We start from the raw sequence: 20,104 nt of genomic DNA on the forward strand, positions 1-20,104 counted from the left end.
CATATCAATTATTATATCCATTACTAAATCCATTACTATATCAATTATTATATCATTACTATATCCGTTATTGTATAGATTACTACATCCATTACTCTATCCATTACTATATCCATTACCATATCAGTTATTGTATCCATTACTTTATCCATTATTATATCCATTACTATATCCATTACCATATCCATGACTATATCCATTACTATATCCATTACTATATCAATTACCATATCCATTACTATATCCATTATTATATAATTTACTATAACCATTACCATATCCATTACTATATCCATTATTATATCCATTATTATATCATTACTATTTCCATTACTGTATCCATTACTATATCAATTACTATATCCATTATTATATCCTTTACTATACCCATTACCCTATCCATTACCCTATCCATTACTACATCCTTTACTATATCCATTACTATAACAATAAATGTATCCATTACCATATCCATTATTCTATCATTACTATATCCATTACTGTATCCATTATTATATCCATTATTATATCCTTTACTATACCTATTACCATTCCATTACTATATCCATTACTATAACCATTACCAGATCCATTATTATATCCATGACCATTTCCATTACTATATCAATGATTATATCCATTACTATATAAATTATTCTATCCATTACTATATCCATTACCATATCCATTACTATATCAATTATTATATCCATTACTATATCAATTATTATATGCTCTACGGACAATTCCTTCGACCTCATGGCTTGGTTTTTCTCTGACATGTACTGTCAGCTGTGGGACCTTATATAGACAGGTGTGTGCCTTTCCAAATCATGTCCAATCAATTGAATTTACCACAGGTGGACTCCAATCAAGTTGTAGATACATCTAAAGCATGATTAATAGAAACAGGATGTGCCTGAGCTCAATTTGGAGTCTCATATCAAAGGGTATGAATACTGATGTAAATAAAGTATGTCTGTTTATTTAATTTTTTATACATTTGCAAAAACCTGTTTTTGCTTTGTCATTATGGGGATATGTTGTGTAGATTGATGAAGGAAAAAAGCAATTTGATCAATTCTATAATGCTGTAATGTAACACAATGTGGAAAAAGTCAAGGGGTCAGAATACTTTCCAAATGCACTGTATATATATATATATATATATATATATATATATATAGTGCCTTTAGAAAGTATTCACACACAATACCCCATAATGTGGAATTATGTTTTTTGACATTTTTACAAATGAATAAAAAATGAAACGCAGAAATGTCCTCAGTCAATAAGTAGTCAACCCATTTGTTATGGCAAGCCTAAATAAGTTCAGGAGTAAACATTTGCTTAATAAGTTGCATGGAATCACTCTGTGCAATAATAGCGTTTAACATGATCATACTCAGTGATGTGTTGTATTGGATTTTCCCCAAACATAACACTTTGTATTCAGGACATAAAGTACATTTTTTTGCCACATTTTTAGCAGTATTACTTTAGTACCTTGTTGCAAACCGGAGCATGCTTTGGAATATTTGTATTCTGTATAGGCTTTCTTCTTTTCACATTTAGGTTAGTATTGTGAACTACTACGTTGTTGATTCATCCTCAGTTTTCTCCCATCTCATCATTAAACAAAGTTTTTTAAAGACACCATTGGCCACATGGTGAAATCCCTGAGCGGTCACCTTCCTCTCTGACAACTATATTTGTATTGACTGTGTGTATTGATACACCATCCAAAGTGTAATTCATAACTTCTCCATGCTCAAAGGGATATTCAATGTCTGCTTTTTTAAAATGCATTTACCAATAGGTGCCCTTCTTTGTGAGGCATTGGAAAACCTCCCTGGTCTTTGTGGTTGAATCTGTGTTTGAAATTCACTGTTCAACTGAGGGACCTTGCAGATAATTGTATGTGTGGGGTACAGAGATGAGGATGTCATTTAAAAGTCATGTTAAACACTATTATTGTACAGTCCATGCAACTTATTATGTGATTTGTTTAACACATGTTTACTCCTGAATATATTTAGGCTTGCCATAACAAAGCGGTTAAATACTCATTGAGTAAAGACATTTGAAACGTTTCATTTTTTATTAATTTGTAAAACAAAAATGATATATTCCACTTTGACATTATGGGGTATTGTGTGTAGACCACTGACTAAAAATCTCAATTGAATTCATTTTAAATTCAGGCTGTAACACAATAAAATGTGGAACAAATCAAGGGGTGTGAACTTTCTGAAGTCATGTCATGAGACATGGACATGCCAACACTAGGGCACCCGTCCAAAATACACCGGACTAAAACTGTCCGGAAAATAATGAGGAATATTTTTCAGGTGACAGGTATACAACTTCAGGAGGTCAGTTGGTCTTAAAATTATTCTCTAATTCATGTCTTTATCCCCCAGAATCAGTCATGATTTGTCTACATCTGAAGGTGACCGTTGCATGATTGCAGATGCTATTCACATTAATGCCCAGAGGCAGCAACAATGTGTCCAGCTCCAAAGTTGGTCAACCCCATAGAGATCCTATGCTTCTTCATTTAGCTCTATGGGGTAAAATCTTCATGTCAGCCTCTCACTCTCACTCTCTCATCCAAGGCTCCACAGCAACAATACCCCCACCAGGAACAGTAGCCATCACCAACAAACCCCCAAGCATTCCCATCACACCTTTAAACTCTCAGACAGCATCCATCTCAACCACTCCTCCACCCATAAATGAACAAGGTAAATACTACACTGGAGTGTCCGGGTGTAGGCGACCTCCGTTTACATCAGTGATATGTTTGATTTCTCTCTCTCTCTCTCTAAAGTGAACTCAGAGTGTTAGTTGTGAAATGTCAGTTGTGGTGATTTTGAACACACTGTCTATGTCACGGACGAAACATGGTTTGGTAAGTTCAGAATAAGAACAAGAGCTTTGTAGTTTTGAGCCTCCATCAGTCAACCAACCAACCAACCAACTATCCACTTCTCTCCTGCCTCAACTCTCCTCAAAAGAAACTTGCAGCACTCACTCTGTCACTTTTATCCACAGACAAAAGCAACATCTCCACTCCTTCACCCACACAATCCACCAAGAATGCAAACGACTCCACAGGTAAACCTGCAAAGCAGAATCTCTCATAGAGTCATGCTGGATCTGTTGATCAGCTCCATTACCAGGAGCTGATCACATCATTTTTACATTTATTTTGTTATTTATTGTGATTTCTCTCTCTAACTGAGATGATTTGTATCAGGCCCTTTACTTCCAAACACCACCACCATCACCACGACGACCACTACCAATGCTGTAAAATTTGTTGTTAATGCTGTAAAATGTGTTGTTTCTGTCTCACATAAAAAGTGTGTCGTTCTCTATTTTATAGCAACTGGCGACTCGAGCACAAGCACTTCTTACCCTGCAAGCACCCTCAACCAAACCCAGACATCTGACCCTGCAAGCACCCTCAACCAAACCCAGACATCTGACCCTGCAAGCACCCTCAACCAAACCCAGACATCTGACCCTGCAAGCACCCTCAACCAAACCCAAGCCTTTCCTACAAACACCTCCACCTCTCAAACCCAGGCTTTGCCTACAAACAACTCGACCTCTCCATCTTTGCCTACAAGCACTCCACCCATCCAAAACCAAACCTCACCTGCAAGCACCCTGACTTCCACTACAGCTATCCCCACAGGTTGGCCTCTCCTCCATGGGATGCTGTGTTGTGTCCATTGATAGTAGATCATGTTTCTCCTACTGTTGTGATGTTGTAATGGAATGTTGTGATGTTGTAATGGAATGTTGTGATGTTGTAATGGAATGTTGTTCTCGTGGATTCTTATCATTTCATTCACAATATATAGCAATATGATGATTTTTAACATACTGCAGCAATCTTTACACGATGCAGATGTTGAAGTGAAGGGTGCTGAGTAAAACATTTCTGAACCGTAGTAAATGATCATAGAATATTGAGTGGAAGAATGCAGTTTTACAACAGGCCTATATGAAATAACTGCTTCACATCTGTTGGGATCTGTGAACAGGATGACCATAATGTAATCTGTTGCCTATGTTTGTGTTTGACAGTACCTGATGAGGTGGGGAAAAGAACAAGTGTGACTTATACTCAGAACAATGCTTTTACCATTACATGTGAGGAATTAAAGCCAGTTCAGTGGAAGGGAAAAGAGAAGTGGTCAATTTTGTAAATGACATCGCCGAAGTCGAAGATTGGTAGGATGGTCAGTTTTACAAGGGTATGTTTGGCAGCATGAGTGAAGGATGCTTTGTTGCGAAATAGGAGGCCAATTCTAGATTTAACTTTGGATTGGAGATGTTTGATGTGGGTCTGGAAGGAGAGTTTACAGTCTAACCAGACACCTAGGTATTTGTAGTTGTCCACGTATTCTAAGTCAAATCAAATCAAATTTTATTTGTCACATACACATGGTTAGCAGATGTTAATGCGAGTGTAGCGAAATGCTTGTGCTTCTAGTTCCGACAATGCAGTGATAACCAACAAGTAATCTAACTAACAATTCCAAAACTACTGTCTTATACACAGTGTAAGGGGATAAAGAATATGTACATAAGGATATATGAATGAGTGATGGTACAGAGCAGCATACAGTAGATGGTATCGAGTACAGTATATACATATGAGATGAGTATGTAGACAAAGTAAACAAAGTGGCATAGTTAAAGTGGCTAGTGATACATGTATTACATAAGGATGCAGTCGATGATGTAGAGTACAGTATATACGTATGCATATGAGATGAATAATGTAGGGTAAGTAACATTATATAAGGTAGCATTGTTTAAAGTGGCTAGTGATATATTTACATCATTTCCCATCAATTCCCATTATTAAAGTGGCTGGAGTTGGGTCAGTGTCAATGACGGTGTGTTGGCAGCAGCCACTCAATGTTAGTGGTGGCTGTTTAACAGTCTGATGGCCTTGAGATAGAAGCTGTTTTTCAGTCTCTCGGTCCCAGCTTTGATGCACCTGTACTGACCTCGCCTTCTGGATGATAGCGGGGTGAACAGGCAGTGGTTCGGGTGGTTGATGTCCTTGATGATCTTTATGGCCTTCCTGTAACATCGGGTGGTGTAGGTGTCCTGGAGGGCAGGTGGTTTGCCCCCGGTGATGCGTTGTGCAGACCTCACTACCCTCTGGAGAGCCTTACGGTTGAGGGCGGAGCAGTTGCCGTACCAGGCGGCGATACAGCCCGCCAGGATGCTCTCGATTGTGCATCTGTAGAAGTTTGTGAGTGCTTTTGGTGACAAGCCGAATTTCTTCAGCCTCCTGAGGTTGAAGAGGCGCTGCTGCGCCTTCTTCACGACGCTGTCAGTGTGAGTGGACCAATTCAGTTTGTCTGTGATGTGTATGCCGAGGAACTTAAAACTTGCTACCCTCTCCACTACTGTTCCATCGATGTGGATAGGGGGTGTTCCTCTCTGCTGTTTCCTGAAGTCCACAATCATCTCCTTAGTTTTGTTGACGTTGAGTGTGAGGTTATTTTCCTGACACCACACTCCGAGGGCCCTCACCTCCTCCCTGTAGGCCGTCTCGTCGTTGTTGGTAATCAAGCCTACCACTGTTGTGTCGTCCGCAAACTTGATGATTGAGTTGGAGGCGTGCATGGCCACGCAGTCGTGGGTGAACAGGGAGTACAGGAGAGGGCTCAGAACGCACCCTTGTGGGGCCCCCGTGTTGAGGATCAGCGGGGAGGAGATGTTGTTGCCTACCCTCACCACCTGGGGGCGGCCCGTCAGGAAGTCCAGAACCCAGTTGCACAGGGCGGGGTCGAGACCCAGGGTCTCGAGCTTGATGACGAGCTTGGAGGGTACTATGGTGTTGAATGCCGAGCTGTAGTCGATGAACAGCATTCTCACATAGGTATTCCTCTTGTCCAGGTGGGTTAGGGCAGTGTGCAGTGTGGTTGAGATTGCATCGTCTGTGGACCTATTTGGGCGGTAAGCAAATTGGAGTGGGTCTAGGGTGTCAGGTAGGGTGGAGGTGATATGGTCCTTGACTAGTCTCTCAAAGCACTTGATGATGACGGAAGTGAGTGAGGTAGTCGTTTAGCTCAGTTACCTTAGCTTTCTTGGGAACAGGAACAATGGTGGCCCTCTTGAAGCATGTGGGAACAGCAGACTGGTATAGGGATTGATTGAATATGTCCGTAAACACACCGGCCAGCTGGTCTGCGCATGCTCTGAGGGCGCAGCTGGGGATGCCGTCTGGGCCTGCAGCCTTGCGAGGGTTAACACGTTTAAATGTCTTACTCACCTCGGCTGCAGTGAAGGAGAGACCGCATGTTTTCATTGCAGGCCGTGTCAGTGGCACTGTATTGTCCTCAAAGCGGGCAAAAAAGTTATTTAGTCTGCCTGGGAGCAAGACATCCTGGTCCGTGACTAGGCTGGGTTTCTTCTTGTAGTCCGTGATTGACTGTAGACCCTGCCACATGCCTCTTGTGTCTGAGCCGTTGAATTGAGATTCTACTTTGTCTCTGTACTGACGCTTAGCTTGTTTAATAGCCTTGCGGAGGGAATAGCTGCACTGTTTGTATTCGGTCATGTTGCCAGACACCTTGCCCTGATTAAAAGCAGTGGTTCGCGCTTTCAGTTTCACGCGAATGCTGCCATCAATCCACGGTTTCTGGTTAGGGAATGTTTTTATCGTTGCTATGGGAACGACATCTTCAGATGTTAGCCGTCCAGAGTAGTGATGTTGGACAGGCGGGCAGGTGCAGGCAGCGATCGGTTGAAGAGTATGCATTTAGTTTTACTTGTATTTAAGAGCAATTGGAGGCCACGGAAGGAGAGTTGTAATGGCATTGAAGCTTGCCTGGAGGGTTGTTAACACAGTGTCCAAAGAATCTTATGCAGAAGCCTGCAATAAATATACTCAAGTCAGACTGATTGAAATGATACACTTTGTATGAATATTACCTTTCTCTGACTCCAATTAACCTCTTACCTCTACATGGGACGCTTGCGTCCCAACTAGAGCTCTGGAAATGCAAATGCGCTACGCTAAATGCTAATAGTATTAGTTAAAACTCAAAAGTTCATTAAAATACACATGCAGGGTATCAAATTAAAGCTACACTCGTTGTGAATCCAGGCAACAAGTCAGATTTTTAAAATGCTTTTCGGCTACAGCATGAGAAGCTATTATCTGATAGCATGCACCAATACACTACAACAGAAAAGCACAGCAGGGGACATAACAAAATAATTAGCATTTCGGCGTTACACAAACCGCACAATAAAATAGAAAACAGTCATTACCTTTCACCATCTTCTTTGTTGGCACTCCTAGATGTCCCATAAACACTATTGGGTCTTTATTTCGATTAAATCGGGCCATATAAAGCCAAGATATCGTTATATGTAGACTGTGTGATAAACGAAAAAAACAGCGATTTCACAACGTAACGTCATTTTTTAAAATTCAAAAAGTAGACGATAAACTTTCACAAAACACTTCGAAATACGTTTGTAAAGCTACTTTAGGTATTAGTAAACGTTAATAAGCGATAAAAATCATCCGTAGGCGATGTACATATCATTAGCTGTCGTCTTGGAAAAAATTTCAGGAGAGAGCTCTTCCGGAATGATCTGGGCGGAGACCGGAGGTACGTCGTGCCCCTCTTTCGGTTCAACCAAGAATCAAAGAGGATTAAATTCACAAGATACTCGACTGCATGGAGATGCTGTGGGAGTTGAATGCTCGGTCTTATCTAATTCGGCTCACTGTTAACAATTGCTGGACGTGGCGCATGGATATTTATTTCCATTTTCTGTGATCAGGTTTTCCTGCGCTTTCCGATGTAACGCACGTTATGTAATAGCCACAGTCGTGATTTAACCAGTTTTAAAAACGTCCGAGGGTTTCCTATACACACATTCTAACCATATGAACGTACTATATTCCGCGATTTTTAACAAAATGTTCAAAAAAGTAGAGGGTAGGAGCAACTAGGACATTCATTACACCTGTGAAGGTAAAAATAATGTTTCCACATTTCATATTGAATTTACATATGATAACAATTTATTTTTTCAAAAGAAGAAATCACTAATATTCTTGTTTTTGTCCCAGGAAACAGCGGGTCTATCAACTTGACTGATTTGGAACCCTTTCAGAAATACAACTGTAGTGGAAAGATTACTCACAACAGTAAAGTCATCAATACCAAGTCCATTGACGTTGAAATCAAGTGTAGTAAGTTATTATACTTTAAGATAAACTCTCCCTCGACTTAAACATTTGAATACTGACAATAGCCTATAACAAGACATAACATGCATTTATTTCAGTATCACTATGATCATATTATTCTTATATTTCACTCCGTAGAAGTGGACATTACCCAAAGGTCTACAAACACAAACACCTCCATAAGCCTTAAATGGACCAATCACAGCATTAACTGCCCCAGAAATACTCAGCTATTTCACTCCTGCGTTTCCTGTAGAATTGAGACTGTTAAAGTTAAAGGTAAGCTACATGTTAAGTAATTATTTTACCCACCAAACAAATTAACCTTATTTTAATGATAAGTCCCTATGGAAAACACAGGTATGTATGTTTTCCTAAAGATGTGGTTGCCTTTACAATTGTATGTCCCTGGCAGCTTGTCGAACAAGCAGTTGCCTCAGGTGGGAGATGAGATCATTTATATATATATTTAAAACAAACAACTAATTGATAAGAATTTCAGATCAAGCTTTGACTCCTTTTTCATCCATTTTTCAGATTGTTACACCACGGATGAATTACATGATGATTTTAATAAATTGCAGCCGTTCACAAATTATATCTGTTCAATTGAGCCAAGGTACAAAGACATGAGCTACGATACACTCAAAAAAGTGTCTGAGACAATCCTAACTGCACCTGGAGGTAAGTGTGACATACGTTGCATATATCATTTCATTCACAATATATAGTAATATGATGATTTTTAACATACTGCAGCAATCTTTACACGATGCAGATGTTGAAGTGAAGGGTGCTGAGTAAAAATGTTTCTGAACCGTAGTAAATGATCATAGAATATGAAGTGGAAGAACAGGCCTATATGAAATAACTGCTTCACATCTGTTGGGATCTGTGAACAGGATGACCATAATGTAATCTGTTGCCTATGTTTGTGTTTGACAGTACCTGATGAGGTGGGGGGGAAAACGAGTGTGACTTATACTCAGAACAATGCTTTTACCATTATATGTGAGGAATTAAAGCCAGTTCAGTGGAAGGGAAAAGAGAAGTGGTACATTGCAACGATCACTGGGTCTGAGACAAAACAACAAAACCATACAAGATGCAATTTTACATTTGCGGACCTCGGCTATTTAACAGACTACACAGTTAAGGTACGTTATTCAACATTCATACAGTAAAACCTAATGTATTGACTATGCTGTAATATATCGTGGCATTAGACACTGCTGAATGAAATGCTCTATGTACTGTATGTAGATGAGTTAAACAGAAGATGTAGAAATGGTGTTTCACCAGTATGTCTCTCAGGTAATGTGTTCACATAGTCATGATGATCATTAACGAGAGTATTGGCTTGATTATTGTGCGTTCCTGTTAACCCAGTGGGTTTGTGGGGACCAGGAACTATTGTGATGGAAGGATCATACATGAACGTCTTCTTTTTTCAGATCATTACATACAATGGGAAATACAATAGTAAACCAATAGAAACACACATTACTACTCGCTGTAAGTAGTGTTACATTTCCAGAATCTTATGCAGAAGCCTGCAATAAATATACTCAAGTCGGACTGATTGAAATGATACACTTTGTATGAATATTACCTTTCTCTGACTCCAATTAACAAAATAATATTACTTTGATGAACAGTATGAACAAGTAGCCATTTATCCCTCCTCCTCCCTCCATTCATGGTAGGCTAAACATCATTCAGTGTTGCTATTACATTGTTGAGTAAATGTCCCTTTACCACTCTTCTCATCTGTTTTCAGACAATGACAAAGCTGTGATTGGGTTCCTTGTGTTCCTCATGATCCTGACGTCTCTGGCTCTCCTCTTCTTTCTCTACAAGATCTACAACCCGCAGCGCAAGACGTCCAAGTGAGTATTTAGTCAGTTCCTGTCTGACAGGAAGTCTTCAAATGCTACAGTAGGCTTCAGATTACCTTCAGATTGTATTTGAAGAGGTAGCTGTGTACAGTCGTGGCCAAAAGTTTTGAGAATGACACAAATATTAATTTCCACAAAGTTTTCTGCTTCAGTGTCTTTATATATTTTTGTCAGATGTTACTATGGAATACTGAAGTATAATGACACGCATTTTATAAGTGTCGTTTGCTTTTATTGACAATTACATGAAGTTGAGACAAAGAGTCAATACTTGCAGTGTTGACCCTTCTTTTTCAAGACCTCTGCAATCCGCCCTGGCATGCTGTCAATTAACTTCTGGGCCACATCCTGACTGATGGCAGCCTATTCTTGCATAATCAATGCTTGGAGTTTGTCAGAATTTGTGGGTTTTTGATTGTCCACCCGCATCTTGAGGATTGTCCACAAATTCTCAATGGGATTAAGGTCTGGGGAGTTTCCTGGCCATGGACCCAAAATATTGATGTTTTGTTCCCCGAGCCACTTAGTTATCACTTTGTGGCAAGGTGCTCCATCATGCTGGAAAATGCATTGTTGGTCACCAAACTGTTCCTGGATGGTTGGGGGAAGTTGCTCTCAGAGGATGTTCATTCTTTATTCATGGTTGTGTTCTTAGGCAAAATTGTGAGTGAGCCCATTCCCTTGGCTGAGAAGCAACACCACACATGAATGGTCTCAGGATACTTTACTGTTGGCATGACACTGGACTGATGGTAGCGCTCACCTTGTCTTCTCCGGACAAGCTTTTTTCCCGATGCCCCAAACAATTAGAAAGGGGATTCATCAGAGAAAATGACTTTACCCCAGTCCTCAGCAGTCCAATCTCTGTACCTTTTGCAGAATGTCAGTCTGTCCCTGATGTTTTTCCTGAAGAGAAGTGGCTTCTTTGCTGCCCTTCTTGACACCAGGCCATCCTCCAAAAGTCTTCGCCTCACTGTGCGTGCAGATGGACTCACAACTGCCTGCTGCCATTCCTGAGCAAGCTCTGTACTGGTGGTGTCACAATCCCGCAGCTGAATCAACATTAAGAGACGGTCCTGGCGCTTTGGGCGCCAGGAAGCCTTCTTCACAACAATTGAACCGCTCTCCTTGAAGTTCTTGATGATCCGATAAATGGTTGATTTCGGTGCTATCTTACTGGCAGCAATATCCTTGCCCGTGAAGCCCTTTTTGTGCAAAGCAATGATGACAGCACATGTTTCCTTGCAGAAAACCTCCATGGTTGACAGAGGACGAACAATGATTCCAAGTACCACCCTCCTTTTGAAGCTTCCAGTCTGTTATTCGAACTCAATCAGCATGACAGAGTGATCTCCAGCCTTGTCCTTGTAAACACTCACACCTGTGTTAATGAGAGAATCACTGACATGATGTCAGTTGGTCCTTTTGTGGTAGGGCTGAAATGCAGTGGAAATGTTTTGGGGGGATTCAGTTCATTTGCATGGCAAAGAGGGACTTTGCAATTAATTGCAATTCATCTGATCACTCTTCATAACATTCTGGAGTATATGCAAATTGCCATCATACAAACTGAGGCTGCAGACTTTGTGAAAATGTATATTTGTGTCATTCTCAAAACTTTTGGCCACGACTGTACATATCCCAACCAGAAGCGATGGATTACAGGCAACATCCTCACTGAGCTAAAGGCTAGAACTAACGCTTTTAAGGTGCGGGACACTAATCCGGACGCTTATAAGAAATCTCGCTACATCATCCGACCACCATCAAACAGGAAAAATGTCAATACAGGACTGAGATTGAATTCTACTACACCAGCTTGTACGATCGTCGGATGTGGCAGGTGTTTGCAAACTATCACGGATTACAAAGGGAAACCCTGCCGTGAGTAGTCCAGTGACGCGAGCCTACCAGACGAGCGAAATACCTTCTTTGCTCACTTCAAGGCTAGCAACACTGAATACCAGCTGTTCCGGACAACTGTGTGATCATGCTCTCCGTAGCCGATGTGAGTAAGTCCTTATAACAGGTTAGTATTCACAAGGCCGCAGGGCCAGACAGATTACCAGGACGTGTACTGAGAGCTTGCGCTCACCAGCTGGCAAGTGTCTTCACTGACATGTTCCTCTCCCTGACCCAGTCTGTAATACCTACATGTTTCAAGCAGACCAACATAGTCCCTGTGCCTAGGAACGCCAAGGGAACCGGTCTAAATGACTATCGCCACATAGTACTCACATCTTTAGCCATGAAATGCTTTGAAAGGCTGGTCATAGCTCACGATACCATCATCCCAGACCCTCTTTACCCACTCCAATTCGCATACCGCCCCAACAGGTCCACAGATGACACAATCTCTGAGCGTGTGAGCGTGTGCGTTCAGCATCTTGTGAGAAACTGATCTCCTGATCAATCTTGCTCATCTTCAGGCCAGAGTTTGCTCATGAAGCTGCTGGTTAAAGTCCCTCAACCGGTCTGGTAGTTTTTTTTGACTCAGCCAGTTCCTTGGCCACAGCCTGCTCCAGCTCTGAGCAGACAGCTCTGGTCTCCAGCTGTTCAGTGAAGGGAGAATCAAGGTCATTCTGGAGCTTTGTGTTCCTGGTCTGCTCCTCTGGGATTTGAGTTGGTTCGCTTGAAGCTGAAACTTCAAGCTGGAGCCTTTATCCTTCAGTGAGACCTGAAGCTGAGATAGGATGACGTTTTGTTCCCTATCAATGGTCTTGAACTCACCAGCTGTATCCTGGAGCTTGATCTGGAGGTCTTGGATCTTTGGGATCAGCTCCTGGTGTTCGGCTGACAAGGTGTGGAACTCAGAGAAGAGTTATTGGTGTTCGTTCTCCAGTGCCCAGTGTTTGTCCTTTAACTCCTGTAGCTCTATGACTGTGGTCTGGCTCTCCATAGCCAGACTCTCATAGCAGCTGCATTCAGCCTGGAGGGAGGAACTTCTCCAAGGCCAGAGTGTGCTCATGGAGCTGTTGATTGTCTCTCTGGAGACTCTTTCTGGAGTTTCTCTGTATTCTCTCTATCTCTGGAGGCTCGCTTCCAGCCGGGCGCATCATGCTTTCTGTCTATCCACAGCTTCAGCTTCTGCAGCTCCTTAATGCTGGTGTGCCTCTCCGCGGCCAGAATAGCACACTCCTCTAGTGGTGTTTGCTGCTGAGAGAGGGAAGCCTGAAGGGCAGACTGGAGGTGCTGGCTCTCCTCCTCCAACAGCTCAGAGTCCTGTTGGTCGGCTTTAAGGAGCAGGGAATCCAGGGAAGCTTCCTTCGCTGCTTTCTGCTCCTGCAAGGCCTTCAATGCCAGTAGGATGTTGTGCATGTTGGAACTGTGAGTCTTCTCTGCCTCGAAAGCTGAGGCCATTTTATTGGCTGCCAGCTGGAGCTTGACGTTGCTTCCACTGCTCCTCAGCTAGCGAAGCCTGAAGAGAAGCTTTGGCTGCGCTCGCACTTACTATAGCCTCTCTGTGAGACCAGCTCTGAATCCCTCCTATCATCACTGAGGACCTCAGGGCACACAGGCACCTGTAACACAATATATATTTTTAAGTGTAGCCATCCTCTTTCCGCAACATATTAACTCACCCAGAGAACAGCAGAATTACTGTGACCAGTTCACTCAATAGTAGTTCAGTCGAGTACAGGATTAACTGAATAAACAGCAGAGACAGAATGCAATATGGAATTGCATTAAATACTTTGGGGGTATGGCACCTCGTCTCAGAGGAATGCTCCTTGGAGCCAGATGCTGATGACAGGTAACCCTTTGCTGGGCAGCTGACAACACAGAAAGAGAACTCTTCCTGCTGGTCCTCAAGGATAGAGGAGGTAGACTGTGCCTGCATCTCCTTAGCTGAGTCCTCTTCATAAAGGTCCTGAAGCAGCAACACCACATGAAGCAGAGGTGTATAATGTTAGTATTGATCCCCCATTGAGCAGCATCTTTACCCACTACCATAAATCCAGGATATCAAATTGAGTTAGAAAGGACTTTTTTCATTTTTCCATTATTTTTTACCAGGTAAGTTGACTGAGAACAAGTTCTCATTTACAGCAATGACCTGGGGAATAGTTACAGGGGAGAGGAGGGGGATGAATGAACCAATTGTAAACTGGGGATTATTAGGTGACCATGATGGTTTGAGGGCCAGATTGGGAATTTAGCCAGGACACCAGGGTTAATAACCCTACTCTTTCGATAAGTGCCATGGGATCTTTAATGACCTCAGAGAGTCAGGACACCCCTTTAACGTCCAATCCGAAAGACGGCACCCTACAGAGGGCAGTGTCAGCCCTGGGGCATTGGGATATGTTTTTATTTTTTTTAAGACCAGAAATACTATATCTCTGTCCTACTGTTCACCAATATACACTATATCTCTGTCCTACTGCTCACCAAAATTCACTATATCTCTGTCCTACTGCTCACCAGAATACACTATATCTCTGTCCTACTGCTCACCAGAATACACTATATCTCTGTCCTACTGCTCAACAAAATACACTATATCTCTGTCCTACTACTCACCAAAATACACTATATCTCTGTCCTACTGCTCAACAAAATACACTATATCTCTGTCCTACTACTCACCAAAATACACTATATCTCTGTCCTACTACTCACCAAAATACACTATATCTCTGTCCTACTGCGCACCCAAATACTGCTGGACTGTTTTAAGGTGCAACAACTTTATACCACACTGTTCTAGATACTTTACACACATATGACTGATTTACCTTCCTTGTGGTCCATTGAACAGTGATGGATTTTTTAAAGCCTGTATTTAACTAGGCAAGTCAGTTAAGAACAAATTCTTATTTACAATGACGGCCTACACCAGCCAAACCCGGACGACGCTGGGCCAATTGTGTTCCGCCTTATGGGCCTCCCAATCACAGCCGGTTGGGATACAGCCTGGACTCCAACCAGGGTGTCTGTAGTGACGCCTCTAGCACTGAGATGCAGTGCCTTAGACCACTACGCCACTGGGGACTTCCAGACCACAGTTACTACTTCAGCCTTAAAATGTTTGATATTGTTCTGAGCTGCCACAGTTTTCAAGAGTAGCTTCTGGCTGTCCTTGCTGTCAGCCAGCTTCTCTTTCTCTGTAGGGGGCCGTATCAGCCGCTGAGACTTGGCAGCAAATCCAGCCTTCAGCTTGCTGATAATCCTCTTCTGGCCTGCCAGGTGTTCCAGCCTCTGGTTCAAACAAGTTCTCTGGCTGAGGCTTACTCTGTTCACAAGAGAGACCATGGCCATAATGTACATGTTAAATCACAGTGGACACTTGGATCCATGACTTGGAGACAATGTAAAACTATCAGTTACCTCTGCTTGACATCTTGTCCTTTTTCTTTCTCTCATCCTGTGAAAGTTGATCATTTTCACTCCTCTTGGAACGACCCATCCCGGATCCGGGAGAATTGTCATCAACTGACACTAATTAGCATTACGCAACGGACAAAAATATATTACTAGAAAATATTCATATTCATGAAATCACAAGTGAAATATATTGAAACACAGCTTAGCCTTTTCTTAATCATGCTTTACAGCCAAAACAAGACAAGTATTTATCGATAGCCTAGCATAGCATTATGCCTAGCTAGCAGCAGGCAACCTGGTCATGAAAATCAGAAAAACAATCAAATTAAATCGTTTACCTTTGATGAACTTCGGATGTTTTCACTCACGAGACTCCCAGTTAGATAGCAAATGTTCCTTTTTTCCAAAAATATTATTTTTGTAGCCAAAATAACTCCGTTAGTTCTTCACGTTTGGCTGAGAATTCGACCGGAAATTGCGGTCACGACAACGCCCAAAAATATTCAAAATTAGCTCCATAATATTGAAACATGGCAAACGTTGTTTATAATCAATCCTCAAGGTGTTTCTCAAACATCTATTCGAAAATATATCAACCGGGACAGGTGGCTTCCTAGTAGGAAAGAGAGAAACAATGGCCGCATTTGTCTTTTACGCACAAAACACTCTGAGAGCCTCCAGCTGACCACTGACGCAATGTTGACTTTCAGGCTCATTTTTCAAAATAAAATCCTGAAACTATGTATTGTGACACTAGAAACATTAGGGAAGCCATAGAAAAGGGAATCTGGTTGATATCTCATTCACTGCTCAATAGGGACGCATAGGAACGCAGAGCTTTCTAAATAAGAGTCCCTTCCTGATTGGATTTCTCTCAGGCTTTCGCCTGCAAATCAGTTCTGTTATACTCACAGACAATATTTTTACAGTTTTGGAAACTTTAGAGTGTTTTCTATCCTAAGCTGTCAATTATATGCATATTCTAGCATCTTGTCCTGACAAAATAGCCCGTTTACTTTGGGAACGTTATTTTTCCAAAAATGAAAATTGTGCCCCCTAGATTCAACAGGATAAAAGGAAGGCTACTTGACTGTATCAGTAACCTAGGCTACACTTCTAGGAAAAGGGCTCTAGGTCCAGGTAAAATGCTTTTGGGTTCCATGTAGAACCCTCTGTGGAAAGAGTTCTACATAGAACCCGAAAGGGTTCTTCAAAGGATACTGCCATAGGGACCGCCAAATGTTATAGCCAATGGTTTTTGGTTTGGAAGGGTTCTGCAGGACCTGAAAGTATGGAGTAGATGAATCACTTAGAAAATGAAGTATTTTACTAATTTACTATTTTACAGAAAATGTGATATAAGGTTTAAAAATGTGTAGTTCTTACAATAGACATACATTTATTTACATTAGCATGGGAAGGCCATCATTTTTTTAATCGTTGAAATTAAGCATAAATTATGCATTAACGTTCAGAATGGATGAAATAAATCATAAATTACGTTCAGAAAGGGCCCGGTGTGCTTTAGGACCATGCAAATGCCTTCGAGCAGGCAGGTAGGCTGTTCTAAAACCAAAGTTGCGCCACTGTAAAGAACTACCTTTTTCTTGGTCTATCAATTCTTTATATTTAAAAAAATAAATAAAGTAGTCATATTTCAGTCGACATTGATAACCCCTATGTCAAAGAGAAGAGGGTACCAACACATACACTAATTCTCTGTAGCCTGGTGTTTGTTTAGAAAAATAAATAATTGTAATTCATTTCAGGAAATTGTATATGTTATAGCTTGAAAAACGTCCAACCATGTGGTGCTGTACAGTAGGAATGGTGGAGGTGAAAACTACACGTGGGTTTCAAATGGCTTCTTATGTTATTATGCCTTTATTTATATGTTAGTGTATTATTGCAGAAATAAATAAATGTACATTTTATTTAAGTGTAATTTCATAATCAATCTGGGTATAATCCAGACTGTAAATTTTTTTAAATTTATTGATTGATTTCTCTTAACTATTGCACAAAGCTCTTGTGTTATATTCTTGAATAATATAATACAAGCATACATTATAATAATACATAATACATAATCAGCACAGTAATGACATTTTTTATAAATTTGATTTAACTAGGCATGTCAGTTAAGAACAAATTCTTATTTACAATGACGGCCTACCCCGTCCAAACCCCCGATGACTCTGGGCCAATTGTGCGCCTCCCTATGGGACTCCCAATCACGGCCAGATGTGATGCAGCCTGGATTCAAACCAGGTACTGCAGTGACTCCTCTTGCACTGAGATGCAGTGTTTTAGACCACTGCGGCACTCGGGAGCAGTGGTCTAATATAATATAAAATATAGCTGTATAAATACATTGATCCTTTAGATAGTGGTCAATTATTATAAACATAATATAATTCCACGTTTCCAAATGATTGCCTATTATTCTATGTATAACACCAGTATTAACATTCACAAGAGAAAGAAGAAACAGTAGATCGATTGACAGAATATGGGAAGGATATTTTTCCCTTTTAAGTAGGGTGAGTATGGGCACTTTCTGAAAACATGCTTTCCAGAACACCTTCCAGAATCGTCCCATTGTCTTAACTCCCAACTTGATTACATTCTACATAGCTTCAGAACTCTACTACACCAAACACTAAATAAACACAGGATCAATGACTTTTCTTCAAACACAAATTGTCCTGAGACCAAAGTGGGACACTTAATAATTTCTTGTTGAAGAAGGACAAAAGTTTACTATAATATAATAAAATAAGTATTTTTCTAATCTTGCAGCTGGCATAATATGGGCATGTTATATTTTGAAATGTTCATGACAATTGATTATTGATCTGATAGTAAAACACGTCACAAAACCTCTTTAAACTGGCATAATATGGGCATTTTATAGTATGCAGTAGTCATCACTCTGGATTAATGATCTACTAATGGTACACATTATATATTTATAAATACATTTTGTCTGTGGAAAACGTGAGTTATATGCCCTCAAAGTTCCTTCTAATATGGCTCTGCTGCCTCACACAACCTGTGATATCAAAGTCATTTTTAAATATGGCACAAAACTTAAATAAACAATTTGGTATAATTTCTATTGTGGAAGATTGAATAAATCTGTTTGCTTGGAATGATTTGTAGCTATCACCTTTATCTGAGCATGAGAGTGCCTACTGTTCCCTCCGGGAAAACACGCAATACTCTAAAATGTTGTGTATTCATGCACCTGAATTCAGAAGCAGACTGAAGTTCAAATGGCTTTACTGCGTTTTTCCAGTGTCGGCTCACTTGACCTCAGTATTTTACAGGTGAATCCTGCGCGTTAACGATTATTGACAATGGATAATGCACCTGAAGTGAAACAAGCCTTATTGATCAACATTTAAGCCACAGGGAATCTTTCAAAGATATTATGCAGACTGTAAATAATAAACTTATATTCGGTCAACTATGTTCCCGACATGATTATGAGCCGTTCTCCCCTCTGCAGCCTCCTGTGATTTCCACCTACATTTGGCTATATAAAATAAGCCCTCAAAAGGCTTTAATTAACTCCCAGATTTGACGCTTCTAGACCTAAAAGGAGGACACTAAGACCGACATATGTCTTTCAGTAAGAGTACTCATCAGAATTCCATAGCTCTAGACCAGTAGAGGGAGGAGAGACCATAATATCAGATAAAGTGTAGATAATAGGCTAATATATACTGTAGACAATATAAAGGAAACACCAACATAAAGTGTCTTAATAGGGCGTTGGGCCACAAGCCACCAGAACAGCTTCAATCCATCTTGGTATAGATTCTACAATTGTCTGGAACTCTATTGGAGGGATGCAACATAATTCTTCCACGAGAAATTCCATTGTTTGGTGTTTTGTTGATGGTGGTGGAAAACACTGTCTTGGCGACCACTCCAGAATCTCCCATAAGTGTTCCATATGGTTGAGATCTGGTGACTGACACACGCACATATACACGCATATACACCCTTTAAACTTCTTACTGTAAGCTTCTTTAAGGTCCCTCTTTCAAAGTCTCTGAGATCTCTTCTTCTAGCCATGGTAGACAATATAATGGGCAGCTGGGCATTTTTATACATGACCCTAAGCATGATGGGATGTTAATTGCTTAATTAACTCAGGATAAAAATAGACTTGGGTAGGATTTGGAGATTACACAGTTTCAACTTCTAAGGTATTCTGTTTGCCTAGTATTGTTTTGTGTTGTCTGAGGACAATCTGCAGGGTTCAATTAGCTGAAATTGTCTACATTTTGAAAGAACTTTACCAGCATGTCCTAATATATCATCTTAGTGTGATGTTTTAGTCCTTTCCTTTAGACATCATAATTCTAACCGTCCGCATTGGGATCTAGATTTGAAAGGTTGAAGTTGTCAGCTTTGCATTGGTATGTTTAAAATAGACTCTTTTATAAAACTATATTGGGCCCATTGACAGGTCCATCCTTCATGGCTGAACTGTTGCAGCCCTCACTTATGAAAAATAGAAAGGTTGTCGATTAGGGGGTGCCAACAAAACCTGGTAATGCAATTTATGTTTGCTGATCTCACCAAAGAGCTTTTACAACCGAGCTCCATCCTCTAC

The 20,104-nt window shown here is 40.8% G+C and overlaps 1 protein-coding gene and 1 long non-coding RNA gene across 2 annotated transcripts; both read left to right on the plus strand.

Annotated features, from left to right (window-relative positions):
* Positions 1-2,565: 2,565 nt before the first annotated feature.
* On the plus strand, positions 2,566-4,211 carry LOC115116207 (uncharacterized). The gene is made up of 3 exons (XR_010460998.1): positions 2,566-2,747; positions 3,058-3,120; positions 3,392-4,211. It is a non-coding gene; the product is annotated as an uncharacterized LOC115116207 (long non-coding RNA).
* A 3,802-nt stretch (positions 4,212-8,013) lies between these two features.
* Positions 8,014-12,943, plus strand: LOC115116206 (receptor-type tyrosine-protein phosphatase C-like). Its single transcript, XM_065008526.1, has 8 exons — positions 8,014-8,030; positions 8,129-8,251; positions 8,387-8,527; positions 8,786-8,932; positions 9,194-9,405; positions 9,703-9,763; positions 10,029-10,137; positions 12,880-12,943. The coding sequence occupies exons 4-8, from the start codon at positions 8,878-8,880 to the stop codon at positions 12,941-12,943; spliced, it is 501 nt and encodes a 166-aa protein (XP_064864598.1). The 5' UTR covers positions 8,014-8,030; positions 8,129-8,251; positions 8,387-8,527; positions 8,786-8,877.
* Positions 12,944-20,104: the final 7,161 nt, after the last annotated feature.

The sequence above is a fragment of the Oncorhynchus nerka genome, linkage group LG24 (assembly GCF_034236695.1).
Source record: "Oncorhynchus nerka isolate Pitt River linkage group LG24, Oner_Uvic_2.0, whole genome shotgun sequence".
Taxonomy (NCBI): Eukaryota; Metazoa; Chordata; class Actinopteri; order Salmoniformes; family Salmonidae; genus Oncorhynchus; species Oncorhynchus nerka.